Raw genomic sequence first — 15,150 nt, 5'->3', positions numbered from 1 at the left:
AACTGAGAGATAACAAAATAAAAATTTATTAGATAAAATTAGAAATACAAAAGTATTTGATTAATTAGATAACAAAATAAAAATAAATATTAAAAACAGATTTTTTTTATTATAAAAGAAACAAGAATCCTTCTTCTTTTTTTGAATATCAAGAAACAATAAATTGCTCAAAAATCCTAAAAGCAAGTGTCAGAATTGTGCTCACGTGTATTTTCTTACACGAAACTCAGTATAAAATCTTAAAAATATTTCAGATTTGATAATAATATATGATTTTTGAGTATTTAAATATGTATAACAAATATTGATATTAATAACACATTTGTTTTTTCAAATAAAAATCGATAAAAATATAATAATATATATGATATTTGAGTATTAATTGTTTTCGATCTTGTACAAAATATAAGATTTTAAATATAAAATTTGAATTATATTTGTTACACGTGATTGGATACTCAAAAATCATATATTAGTACCAGTTCTGAAACAATTATACTCAAATATCATATGATAATATCATATTTATAATATTTTATATCGATTTCATCCTATAAGAAATATTTAGGCTTAGAGAATATGAGCATATTTTTTTATGGAACCACAAGGAAAACCACATCATTTTATTTTATTAGAAAAAGACCAAATATAAATTTAAGTTTGAATGGGTGGATTTAAAGCAAATTTATCCGTAAATTAACAAGAATCTTTTGTGAATCAAGTTCCCAATATTCGCTAGGGCTTGAGGAGACGCTAGCCCCTCGCCGCCCTCTTTCTGTTGCTCAATTCGCAAGAGTTGAGGATTGAGACGGAGAGCCAAAAAAAAAAGGCGACTACAATTTCTTCTCTTGATTGCAATTTCGCTATCTTGAAGAATGGCGAAGCGTGAGCTATCCAGTACTTTGAAGAACTTGAAGGTATACAACACAATTCAAGCTACTGTAGTTAGATTGTGATTCCCTTTTCGGTTATACCAGAAAGAGTTTAATTTGTGGTGAATTCATCGGGGTGTAGTATTTTTTTCTTTTAAAATGGGTTCAAATTTTTTTGTCGATTCTGGTCGTTACAGCAAATTTTTTTGTTTGTAGGAATAATCAAAATTGCTATTCTTGAGTTTTGATTATTTTCGTGTTTCTTATATGTGTTAAGTTCATGCAAAGGGGGTCTCTGAAAGTGGAGAAACTTGAAAAGGAAGAACATGTTATAACTGCTGGAGATTTCCCTTCATCTAGCGCCCCTAAGAGATGGTATTTTTTTGTGTTTTTACGTTTTAAATTCATAATTTTAGTTTACTTTCTTTTTCTTGAATGTACTTAGTTTGTTAGACTTTGATGATTTATTAGGAATGAAACTGAAACCTTTAGTTTGTAGACTTTGATGATTTATTAGGAATGGAGCTGAAACCTTAACTTAGGAGGGGTTAAGATTTCAGATTTTCAAACTTTGTTGAAAGACGATGCTCTTGCATATCTTGATCTATGGTTGGTTCAAGGTTGCAAGCACAAAATGGAAAAAGAACTCGCACCCTTAATTGTTGAAATATGAAGTAGGTTTTTGTGGTGCATTGAATGGGTCAACGGAGATTTCCTTTATGGGTAGGGAATTTAGTACTGTATCCATAATCTACATAGCCTTCTGGACTTTCATGATTAAGTACTGAAGCTGCCTGGGTGAATGTGATTAGATGATCTGAGTCAATCACAATAAATTAGTGCATTCTCTGCTACTGCCCGGTGATGCAATATGGAGGCCTCCATAATTCCATATCATTGTATCATCTCAGTCCATGCAATCACCTCCTCTAGGAGGTCCCCTAAATTACAGCTCTTTATTTGCCATTGAGTAGTTAGATGCAGACTTTAATTTTCCAGATTGTGTGCAATATTGGACTATAAAGTTGTTCTCTATCACGACTTTTTGTCGCATCTTTCATTCAACGAATCCCTACTAGAACGTTTGATACACCAATGAAATATCTTCCGGTTTTGAACTTTTTTGCTAGTTGGTCGTCAAAACTGCTGACCTTTTAAAATAGCTTTTTGTAAACACTATGTGGAACAATTTCTTTATTTTTATTTCCACGTCACTTCATCTGCAGTGTTGTTGTAAATGAAGGTGAACCCCATCCCGGGGCAACACGAGGTCGAATGTCATTTTTAAGTTTTAATCCTTCCATTGATGTGAGTACAAGGGTTCAAATGACCTGCAATCCCTAAAAGACTTAGAATTTTTCAATTTTGGGCATCTCACTTCCCGGGCTTATCTTGGCAGAAACTCAATGAAGAAGCATACGACCTTAGTCAAAATGGATCCTCAGCCACTAGTTTTGGCAGGCAAACTGAAACATCTACAAGGTCGCTATTTTATTAGCCTATTATGTATATCATATCCTTTTAATTTTCTTGTTTGGTAATGCAAAAACTTTTTGTTCTTACTTTCTGCTTTATCTTGTTACCCCTGTCATGGGCTTCAATAATGTATTAGATTTAGGCCCAAGAGTTTCAAGTAATAGGAAGAATCCAGACATAGGGGAGAAGTAAATAAAACGTGAGGCAAGAGAGGGGTTCGATTCATTCTGTTATCTTCTTTGAGTGTTTTTTTACTAGCTTAGGCTAGGGAACTTACTGGCAATTGGCTAGGGTTTTGTTTACATAGTTTATCTCGAGGTTATAAAATTCGCTGGCCATTAGTCAAGCGTCAGACCAGTGCCTAGCGCCTAGCCTGGCTAGGCAAGGACTAGGCGCCCGCCTTTCCCGCCTAGTCGGAGATCTAGGATTCATGATAAACAAAGAAAGAAAGGGTAAGTCTTGGGACTAGACCCATTTCTTTATTTGTTTTGGCTGTCAATAGCTTGTATATTTATATCTTTCCTTCTAATCCAACCCTAGATCTCCCACCTGTTTCCAAATTCCAATTGTTCATCTCCTCTTCTCATCATGTCTACCCGCTGTAGAAATAGCCACAGCCGCCGCCAAAATCTTTACTTTTCTTCCAAATCACGTCAACAAAACCGGCACAACCGAAGCTACAGCTGGAACCTAACCACACACGTGGCCGTGGCCATAGTTTCAGAAGTCGGATGGTTATAATAAGTATTATCCAGACTACTTCCCCAGATTACCACCCTAAGGCCGCCTAGGCTTTCGGTGCGGTCATGTGGTCGGCCGGCGCCCAGCGGCCTAGGCCGAAATTTAGAACAGTTGTTTTATCTCTGGAAAAGCATTTCAATTCCATTTGAAATATAGTTTCAGTTCTTTAATTGTGGTTGCAACAATGGGTCCGACCTGCTGGATCTTTGAGTCGGGAAGGAAACTGCAACCACCCAGATTGAGATATGGCGTTAGAAGCACGTCTAACAGCAGCTGGAAAAGCTCTTTCCCAGCCTTCTTTGTCTGTGGGTGAACTCCTCCATCTCCTTGATCGAATTGATAGAATTCTGTCGAGAGTGGATTAGGCTCCTAACGATTCAATGCTAATTGCCCTTTCTTTGCTAATGGATGTATTGATAGCCGAAGAATTTCTCAATCATGTTAACGTTGATGTAAAAGTAGGAATAGCGGCTTGCCTTAGTGAGATCACCAGAATCACTTCACCAGATGCCCCATATAATGATGACAAGATGAAGGTCTCATCTCATCCGTTGAGGAGTTTTCGGACGTTTGTAGCAGATCTCATCCGAAGAGATTCTCCATTCTCGTGAGCCTGGCTGAGCTCCGGTCTTGTGTTATCATGTTGGATCTAGAATGCAATCAATTGATTATTGGGATGTTTCAACACTTCCTTAGATCCAGGACCGCTCATCACTCAGAGCTTGTTGTTGAATCCATGGAGGTAGTGATGTCCTTAGTTCCGGAAGAAAGTGATGATTCATGTGTAGATCTCCTCAATTCCTCTTGGCTATCTTGAAAAGAGAAGGCGAGGAGGCGCTACCAATTGTGGGAAAATTGATTGAGAATATCGTTCACAATAGTGCAGAGGGAAACCCATCGCTTAACAAAGAAGAAAAGAAGCCCGATGAACAGGTTGCTGAAAAAAGATGACGTTGCGTGAGGGTCCTGATCATGAGACAACTGCCGCCAAATGGGCCTTGGATTTAGCCTTTCCAATTGAGAACATAGGGTATTGGTTTGGAGTTAATCCAAGAGAGGGCAGAGAATTATGGGATGTATATGGGCTGGTGGTTATAATAAGTATTATCCAGACTACTTCCCCAGATTACCACCCTAAGGCCGCCTAGGCTTTCGGTGCGGTCGTGTGGTCGGCCGGCGCCCAGCGGCCTAGGCCGAAATTTAGAACGTTGTTTTATCTCTGGAAAAGCATTTCAATTCCATTTGAAATATAGTTTCAGTTCTTTAATTGTGGTTGCAACAATGGGTCCGACCTGCTGGATCTTTGAGTCGGGAAGGAAAGTGCAACCACCCAGATTGAGATATGGCGTTAGAAGCACGTCTAACAGCAGCTGGAAAAGCTCTTTCCCAGCCTTCTTTGTCTGTGGGTGAACTCCTCCATCTCCTTGATCGAATTGATAGAATTCTGTTGAGAGTGGATTAGGCTCCTAACGATTCAATGCTAATTGCCCTTTCTTTGCTAATGGACGTATTGATAGCCGAAGAATTTCTCAATCATGTTAACGTTGATGTAAAAGTAGGAATAGCTGCTTGCCTTAGTGAGATCACCAGACTCACTGCACCAGATGCCCCATATAATGATGACAAGATGAAGGTCTCATCTCATCCGTTGAGGAGTTTTCGGACGTTTGTAGCAGATCTCATCCGAAGAGATTCTCCATTCTCGTGAGCATGGCTGAGCTCCGGTCTTGTGTTATCATGTTGGATCTAGAATGCAATCAATTGATTATTGGGATGTTTCAACACTTCCTTAGATCCAGGACCGCTCATCACTCAGAGCTTGTTGTTGAATCCATGGAGGTAGTGATGTCCTTAGTTCCGGAAGAAAGTGATGATTCATGTGTAGATCTCCTCAATTCCTCTTGGCTATCTTGAAAAGAGAAGGCGAGGAGGCGCTACCAATTGTGGGAAAATTGATTGAGAATATCGTTCACAATAGTGCAGAGGGAAACCCATCGCTTAACAAAGAAGAAAAGAAGCCCGATGAACAGGTTGCTGAAAAAAGATGACGTTGCGTGAGGGTCCTGATCATGAGACAACTTCCGCCAAATGGGCCTTGGATTTAGCCTTTCCAATTGAGAACATAGGGTATTGGTTTGGAGTTAATCCAAGAGAGGGCAGAGAATTATGGGATGTATATGGGCTGGTGGTTATAATAAGTATTATCCAGACTACTTCCCCAGATTACCACCCTAAGGCCGCCTAGGCTTTCGGTGCGGTCGTGTGGTCGGCCGGCGCCCAGCGGCCTAGGCCGAAATTTAGAACGTTGTTTTATCTCTGGAAAAGCATTTCAATTCCATTTGAAATATAGTTTCAGTTCTTTAATTGTGGTTGCAACAATGGGTCCGACCTGCTGGATCTTTGAGTCGGGAAGGAAAGTGCAACCACCCAGATTGAGATATGGCGTTAGAAGCACGTCTAACAGCAGTTGGAAAAGCTCTTTCCCAGCCTTCTTTGTCTGTGGGTGAACTCCTCCATCTCCTTGATCGAATTGATAGAATTCTGTTGAGAGTGGATTAGGCTCCTAACGATTCAATGCTAATTGCCCTTTCTTTGCTAATGGACGTATTGATAGCCGAAGAATTTCTCAATCATGTTAACGTTGATGTAAAAGTAGGAATATCTGCTTGCCTTAGTGAGATCACCAGACTCACTGCACCAGATGCCCCATATAATGATGACAAGATGAAGGTCTCATCTCATCCGTTGAGGAGTTTTCGGACGTTTGTAGCAGATCTCATCCGAAGAGATTCTCCATTCTCGTGAGCATGGCTGAGCTCCGGTCTTGTGTTATCATGTTGGATCTAGAATGCAATCAATTGATTATTGGGATGTTTCAACACTTCCTTAGATCCAGGACCGCTCATCACTCAGAGCTTGTTGTTGAATCCATGGAGGTAGTGATGTCCTTAGTTCCGGAAGAAAGTGATGATTCATGTGTAGATCTCCTCAATTCCTCTTGGCTATCTTGAAAAGAGAAGGCGAGGAGGCGCTACCAATTGTGGGAAAATTGATTGAGAATATCGTTCACAATAGTGCAGAGGGAAACCCATCGCTTAACAAAGAAGAAAAGAAGCCCGATGAACAGGTTGCTGAAAAAAGATGACGTTGCGTGAGGGTCCTGATCATGAGACAACTGCCGCCAAATGGGCCTTGGATTTAGCCTTTCCAATTGAGAACATGGGGTATTGGGTTGGAGTTAATCCAAGAGAGGGCAGAGAATTATGGGATGTATATGGGCTGGTGATTATAGACAAACTTGGGCCCAATTAAATGTGTGAATCCAATAAATGGATTGAGCAACTTGCATCAATTTCTTTATGGCAGACGACGGAAGATGATAACGTGATGGGGAGATGTCTCGGTATGCTCTGTCTCCTATTATCTCCAAGATTTCAAAAGGACCGATATATCTTGGACTTAATTTTCATTTCTTACCAAAACGCAAAATGCCCTTCAATGGTGATATTTTTACAAATACATGGTCACCAACATGAAATTCCAATGGACGACATCGCACATTAGCATAACTTTTCTGTCGGCTCTGGGCAATGTGCATTCTTTCTCTGATCTTGGTTAACAATTCTGCTGTTTGTTGCACCAATTAAGGGCCTAATAACTTTCTTTCTGAGATCGACATTTTCTACCATATAATGCAGTATAATGTGTCCATTCCAATAGTTGACTGATAACTATTGTTATATGTAAACTCAGCGAACGGTAGTTTACTGTCCCAACTGCCTGGAAAATCAATAGTACAGGCTCTCAACATATCTTCTAAGATCTGATTTACTCGTTCTGATTGTCCATCAGTTTGATGGTGGAATGCTGTACTAAATGTTAATCGAGTTCCCATAGCATGATGTAAACTTTTCCAAAATGCAGATGTAAAGTTGGGATCTCTATCAGATACAATGGACACTGGGAGGCCATGAAGCCTCACTATCTCTTTGATGTATTCTTCAGCATATTGATTCATCGTGTAGGTGGTTTTCACCGGAATAAAGTGAGCTGATTTTGTGAGCCGATCAACAATGACCCATATAGCATTGAATCCTCTTTGTGTTTTTGGTAAACCAAGAATGAAATCCATTGTAATATGTTCCCATTCCACTCAGGAATGGGTAAAGGTTTCAAGAGTCCTGTTGATCTTTGATGTTCAGTCTTGACCTGTTGACAAGTTAGACATTGTGCGACAAATTGAACAATGTCCTTTTTCATATCTGGCCACCAAAATAATGGTTTTAAATCTTTGTATATTTTCGTGCCTCCTGGATGAATCGAATAGGGTGTAGCATGAGCATCTATAAGACTGTCGGTTTTTATCATTCCTTGTTTTGGCACACACAATCTACCTCGATATGTCCACATTTTTTCCCCATTCAATTCAAAGTTCAAATTTCTTTTTCCTCATCTCGCTGTCTCAGTTGTTGTAATTTATTATCTGTACTTTGTTCGTCCTTGATTCTGTCTGCAAGTGTCGGTCGAACCATGAGGGATGATAACCGGATTGCAGCTCCCTTTGGAATAACCTCAATCTACAAGTTCTGTAAATCCTATAAATTAAAATTTGTTCTTGTACTTGCATTGCGGCAATAGAACTGGATTTTCGGCTTAAAGCATCTACAACAATATTGGCTTTACCTGGATAATAATTAATAATACAATCATAATCCTTCACTAATGCTAACCAACGTCGTTGTCGCATATTCAGTTCTTTTTGCGTGAAGAAATATTTCAAACTCTTGTGGTCAGTGTAGATTTCACATCGCTCACCATACAGATAATGGCGCCATATTTTCAACGCAAATACTACTGCTGTCAGTTCTAAATCATGTCTAGGATAGTTCTTTTAATATTCCTTCAATTGTCTTGATGCATAAGCAATCACTCTCCCATGCTGCATTAAGACTGCTCCTAGACCATGTTTTGACGCATCACTGTACACTACAAATCCTCCCGGTCCTTCTGGAATCGCTAGAGCCGGTGCTGATGTCAATTTTGCCTTTAGCTCTTGGAAACTGCGATCACATGCTTCGTTCCATACGAATTTCACATCTTTTCTTGTCAAAGCAGTTAAGGGCAATGATGTTTTTGAGAATCCTGCTATAAAACGATGGTAATAACCAGCCAACCCAAGAAAACTACGTACTTCAGCAACAGTAGTTGGTCGTGGCCAGTTATTAACAGCTTCAATCTTGCTTGGATCAACTGAAACGCCTTCTTTGGAGATGATATGGCCCAAGAATGCTACATATTCAACCAAAATTCACATTTCTTCCATTTGGCATATAAATGTTTATCCTTCAAAGTTTGCAGAACTAGCTTCAGATGTTCTCGATGCTACTCGATAGTTCGTGAGTAGATGAGAATATCATCTATAAATACAATCACAAACTTGTCTAAAAATGGCTTGAAAATTCTGTTCATCAAATCTATAAAAGCAACTGATGCATTCGTTAGTCCAAATGGCATTACAAGAAATTCATAATGCCCATACCTGGTTCAGAAGGCAGTCTTTGAAATATCATTTGACTTTACTTTTAGTTGATGATAGCCTGATCGTAAATCAATCTTCGAAAAGATAGCAGCTCCTTGTAACTGATCAAACAAATCATCAATTCTGGGGAGTGAATATCTATTTTTGATTGTCACTTTGTTCAACTCTCTATAATCAATACATAGACGAAGGGTACCGTTTTTCTTCTTCACAAATAAAACAGGTGCACCCCATGGTGAAAGGCTCGGTCTAATAAACTCTTTATCAAGTAACTCCTGTAACTGTTCTTTCAATTCTTTCATCTCTGTAGGAGCCAATCGATAAGGAGCTTTCGAGATCGGATGTGTTCCTGCTATAACATCAATCACAAATTCGATCTCTCTATCTGGGGTAAGCCTGATATATCATCGGGAAATACCTCTGGAAATTCACAAACAACATCTGTATCTTTTAACTCACGAACAGGTGGGTCAGTGGTTAGAACAGATGCTAAATATCTTCGACACCCCTTTTGTAGTAATTTACATGTCTTCATATAAGAGATTATTGGAAGAGGTAAGGATATACCTGCACTCGTTACTGTGAATGGTTCAGCTCCCACTAGCGCAAACTTGATCATTTTCATGTCACAGTCAATCGTAACTCTATACTTCGAGAGCCAATTCATTCCCAGTATCATATCAAAATCTGTCATTTTCAGCACTATCAAGTCGGCATACATCTCCCGGCCTTGGACATATATTGGACACCCTCGCACAATCTGATTTGTCTGTATTTCTAGCCCGGAAGGTAAAACTATGGAGAGTTGTGTCTCTGTTGTACTTGCTGTAATGCCCAGTCTCCATACAAACGACTCCGAAATAAAAGAATGCGTGGCTCCTGAATCTAGTAAAACAATAGCAGTGATACCAGAAATCAAGAATATACCGCATCCACTTCCTCTTTGGTCATCGAGAAGAGGCGTCCTTGTACTTTCTCAGAACTCACTGGACAATTTCTGGCGAGATGCCCTGGCTTTTTGCAACGATAACAAACATTGGTACCTTGCATACATTCCCGCCATGGGTTTTGCCACATTTAGGACAAGGTGGTCTGTCATGTTCCTTACATGGACGGGGACCCTTGCCACGGGGTTCCTTTGGTCGAATACCTTTGCTATCAGTCTTTTTGCCTTGTCCTGTTCCTTGGCTCTTCTGAAAGTACTGCTGCCTTCGCTGTTGCCTGTCTCTGTCAATGTCTTCATCCTGTTCTGCCACAAGTGCTCTTTCCACTATCTCTCCGTATGTAACAACTTTCGACATTCGTACATCTCTTTTAATTTCAGAGCGAAGTTCTCGCATGAAGTGTTCGCCCTTACTTGTGTCATCCTGTGCAATATATGGTAATATTGTACTTTAGCTTCGAATTGTTGTATATATTCAGTCATTGATATGGTTCCTTGCTTCAAGTTGAGGAAATCGCTGGCTTTCTTGGCTCGTACATATTTGCTAAAATATATGTTGTAAAACGTGGACTTAAATGTATCCCATGTCAATAGTCTCGTAGGTAATGCCACTTTTGCACTCTCCCACCATATTCTTGTATGTTTCGTTAACAAAAAGATGGCACAAGTTACTTTGTCAGCATCTTCCATATGGAGATAGGAGAAGATGGATTCCAATGACTTAATCCATTCTTCTGCTACTGCCGAGTTGGTGCTTCCCATGAATTCAGGAGGATTCAGACGTCGAAAACGATCATATACATATGTTTGAACAACAGGCCCTTGTCTGGGTAGCATGGCTTGTGCTTGTGCCTGCTCGTGTGTCGTCCGTTGCATTTCAAGTAATTGTTGTATCTGCTCCCCATGGACTTTCGCTTGTTGTTGGAGCAGCTGAGCAAAATCGTCTGTAGGTCGTGACGCACTGCTTTCACCTTCTACTGCTGGGGCCTTGCCCTTAGATGACTCTCCCTCATGCACCTTGCGTTTAGGTGGCATCATCTTTTATCCTACATGTAGGTCACGTAGAAGCACATAACTTAGCATAAACTATGGGATACAAATATACTTACTTGCCGAGTTCCCCATGTGCGGATGAAGTGCAGTGTCTTCCCTCTCGAAGAACCGTGGGCTCTGATACCATGTAAAGTGTAACACCCTTCTTCTATACTCGACACGATTAATGATACTTGTACTCATAATCAAAATAGAGTTTGATGATATCCTTTATTATGAAGTAATTCAAGTAAGAGTATCAAGTTGACGGTTTATAAAAATTTTGGCATGATGTCCCCATATTTTGTAAAAGCCAAAACTCAAGCAACAACATCGATGCATATATATAAGCATATTTTCATATACAAACATACACCGTATCGTTATACATATAATCATAAACATCGTTTCAAACCATGACATAAAATTTATTTTAATACATATGTGGAAGCTATACAATAAGATGTCCAGGTTCTTGTCGAGGTAAGGCACGTCACAAGCGTCCATTGGCGAAGCGGCATCCTATGTATCTTCATTACCTGATCCTGTAATACATGAGCTATGTGAGTTAATAAAACTCAATAAGTTGACACTTATACGTATCAATATGCATAGAAAGAACATACATATCAAGTCGTGATCAATAATGAATCTTTAAACGATGTCATACCATAGCATATATTCATGTTTATTTTTGTACTTGAGCCTCGTTAGTTGACCTGTGCTACTGTGCTTTCTTTATCATATAGCTACTACTGTGTTGGACGTCAGGGAGCACCTTTGACAACCCCACGCCCCATGAACATATATTGGCCAATAGGTTTGATGGACTTAAAACCACCCATGATGTCAACAAGCTCATATATCATATAAAAATCAGTCATTTTCCTTTTCTTTCATGTCCATGTTCATGACATAGCACCCATCTTCAATATTCATGAATATCTTTAATATTTAATACATAACAATGGAATATGGTGCTATGTTTTCATCAATAAACATACTAACAATGTACATATAACAATAATCAATGGGAATCATTCTAAATACATAATATTACTCATGTATTATTTCAAAAACATGCCAACTTACTGTCCAAGCGTACGAATACTGGGTTGAGACGATGTTTCTCGCTCCTATACTGTCAAATATATCAATAACTCAGTCACTATGTCTATACTAATTGAAATTCATTCCTTTATTGTCCTCTACTTGTATAACAATCAAAAGAGATGAAATTTTACACCCCTAGGATGTTCTTGTGATGGAGAATGCAAGTCTAACTTAAAAATGATGAAGAATAAGAAGAAGAAATGAGCTTTTGGAGGAAGATTTCTTGGTGTTCTTTAGAGTGTATGCTGTGGAGAGAAGCTGATGAACTTGTAAAGATGTTTAGAAATTCGAAACTTATCTTTTCAGAGGCGGCGCTTGGGCGGTAAAATATTACCGCTCGATCGCGGAACATTCTGTCCAAACACTAAATTTTTGGTGCACCGGCGCTCGGGCGGTAAGATCTTACCACTCGGGCGCCAGACATTCTGCCTCTGCGCACAATTTCATCAAAGATCGCTCCAGAAACGTCTCTTCCCTTCGTAATTTGAAAAAGTGGTAAACATGAAAGTTGTAGCCCTATGTCTTGGCTTGCTTCTCCAATTGGCCTCATGTCATTTGAAGGTCTGAGTAAAAAGGTATGCTCAATCAACCAAAATGTGTCATCGTAGGAATAACGATACACACGACACACTTCGGGGCGCTTTTGCTTGTCTTCCACAATGATTTGGACAAAACGCGAAACATGAAAGTTGTAACCTTATATCTTAGCTTTCTAATGGTTATGGCCTCACACAATTTTGATCAATATCTAAATCATTATGCTAAAACTCGTAAAAACTGTCATATTTTCATCTCATTTCCTGCAGTTTCATACCAACTTTCATTACACTATTTTACCTACACATCTTACTATGACTATTTAGACATATATTCGTTATCAATACACCATGGACAATATATAAATCATATTCAATCTTATTATCGATACCTTAATCAACGCATGAAACATAATGAGTCAAATGACTACATAATAAATGACATAAACGCATCATTAATCATTTGTATGAGTAACCGGACATTACAATTTCAATTCCATTTGTGATATAGTTTTAGTTAGTTATTTAATTGTGGTTGCAACAATCCCTTTCTAATGTTGTGTCTTGTTGATACAGAGAAAACATGCCCCTGCAAGACAACTTGGAATCAGATATTTTAATCAATGACGAGGATTTGAAGAGGAAGCATCGTGATCTTTCCTCAGAACTGTCCTATCCCAACAAGTCATGGAAAAATTCCCTAGACTTCCAAGATTCATCTCCTAGCAGCTGTCACAGTTTTCAGAAACAACAAAAATGTGAAAAGCTGGACTGGAATGTTCTTCGACCTCCTATGTATCGGAATAAAAAGAGGTTAAGTGTTAAGTAATTTCAGAATTGTGTTTGTTTTATCCATGTATTCTTAAATTTCCAGTATGGAGTTTCTTACAAAATTTTGTCAGCACTCCGGAATACCTTTTTTGCAGTTACTTTCTTGCTTTTGCATTTCACTTTGTATTTACTACTCTATTGATTGAACTGTGACTTCTTGATATCTTTATTTAGCATTGATGCTGTTAAAGCTATATGTGATCTGGTATATTTCGTGTTTCAGTCTCATGTAACATAAGCCATTCGGTCCAGCAAAAAAAGTGAGGCTTGGTCTTTATCATGCCCCAATCGATCGATACACTGTTTACATGCACTATCTTCTTCCATTGAATGTCATTAGCCCGGTTGTGCAAGTTTCCGTTATGAGCTATAAGGCCTATTGGGGTTTCGTTTAGGCAATTTCGCGAGCACCGCTCGATCGATCCCATTTCACTCTGTTTGATATACTGCTTTGACATTTGTCATATGTTTGTTTATAAAATGTCGCTAGCATCGCTTGCCTGATCAGTTTTTCGATTTTTCTGCTGCACTTAGTTTCACATTCTTTGGAATTGGGCATTTGTCAAATGTTCCATAAAATGGTTCTTCCATTGTTTCGTACTTGCAGTTGTGAAAAATCAAGTGTGGCGCTCTGCAAATTAAAGATCACTTGTACTTTAAATCTTAGCAAATATATTCATACACGCAATGTAAACTTTGGTGTGGAGCATATTAGGAATCCGAAGTCTTGATAAATTATCAAATCTTTCTTTTCAAAAAAGGTTTGTGTTAATTATATGATTTTTTGAGTATTCAAACATGTGTAATTAATGTTGATATTAATAAAGTTGTTTCAATTTTATACTCAAAATTTTATCTTTTGTATCATATCTAAAACAATTAGTAGTCAAATATTATATACCAGTATTATATTTTTAATATTTTTTTAACCGAATTTCAATCTAAAAAGACAAATGTGGAATTAATACTAATATATTTTAATCATGTTTGAGTATTAAAAAAGTATATTTTGATACAATATATATTGAATAATAGTTATTCATACTATATCATATATTATTATTATATTTTTTACGTTTTGCACTGATTTTCTTCTTAAAAAAAATTAAAAAAAACTGAGGCAACCACAGCTTAAAGCAATTTTTTATTTTATTTTTTGGTATTTTTGAACAATTTGCATATTCATATTTCTGCCGGATAGGAAAAGATTATCTTTTATAGCCCGTGAGATTAATAGCTTTGTTCTTGCTTCTTTAACCATAACAAATTACTAATATAAAAACTGTCGTAATATATACTCTCACTAAATTTAATTTAAGGAAAACAATGTATATATTGTGAAACCTGAATTATTGATAAATTGAAAAATTTGTATATAAATTATTGCCAGTGAATTAATTGATATGTGATTCAAGTAAAAAGTCAATTTTATTTTTAATCTAAATTGATTTTAAGTTCAATTATTGTTATTACCTTTGATTATACATTTAATTTTTTAAGGTTATTTTATTTATTATAATTATAAATGTAAAAATAAATTTATTTTTATTTAAAAATTATAGTACAATAAATAAGAATTATACTTTTTGTGTAAAAAAATGTTATAATTATTAATTAATACAACTTGACAAATTATATACCCAAATATAATACATATAAAAATATTTATAAATATATGTATATATATCAATAGAATTATAACATAATAAATAAATCCTATAAACAAATAAGATATAATTTAATATGTTGATAAAAATATAATAAAATAAATTTTTATTTATATTTAAATTAAAATATAATTCAAAAAACTAGATTCCGAAAAACTTAAATGATGATCCATAATTTTGATATCGTTTAGAAATATGATATCTGTTTATATATATATTTTAACAAACAATTAAATATTTGGCTTAAATATTTTAATTTCACACTTTAAAATAAGTATTATTAGCTAATTATCCTCACACAATAATTATCAAGTTATTCCTGTCTTTGGCTTCTGAGGTATTTTATAGTATAAAAGAAAAGAAACAATTTCTCTAGACTTTAGAAGCGCAAGCATTGGTA

General features: G+C 37.1%; 1 protein-coding gene across 2 annotated transcripts; it reads left to right on the top strand.

The window, feature by feature from the left end:
* The first annotated feature begins 673 nt into the window (after window positions 1–673).
* Window positions 674–13,651, top strand: LOC142543088 (uncharacterized). 2 transcript variants are annotated; one of them, XM_075650102.1, is made up of 6 exons: window positions 674–917; window positions 1,150–1,247; window positions 2,099–2,180; window positions 2,272–2,354; window positions 12,829–13,065; window positions 13,258–13,651. In XM_075650102.1, the coding sequence occupies exons 1-6, from the start codon at window positions 876–878 to the stop codon at window positions 13,319–13,321; spliced, it is 606 nt and encodes a 201-aa protein (XP_075506217.1). In that variant the 5' UTR covers window positions 674–875; the 3' UTR covers window positions 13,322–13,651. The 2 variants fall into 2 exon arrangements, with proteins under 2 accessions (XP_075506217.1, XP_075506218.1); XM_075650103.1 differs by having other exon boundaries at window positions 675–917; window positions 13,307–13,647.
* The last annotated feature ends 1,499 nt before the right edge of the window (window positions 13,652–15,150 follow it).

Source organism: Primulina tabacum, chromosome 4 (genome assembly GCF_025594145.1).
Source record: "Primulina tabacum isolate GXHZ01 chromosome 4, ASM2559414v2, whole genome shotgun sequence".
Taxonomy (NCBI): domain Eukaryota; kingdom Viridiplantae; phylum Streptophyta; class Magnoliopsida; order Lamiales; family Gesneriaceae; genus Primulina; species Primulina tabacum.
Note: the sequence above shows the minus strand (reverse complement) of the source record. Positions and strands in the feature narration are given on the sequence as shown.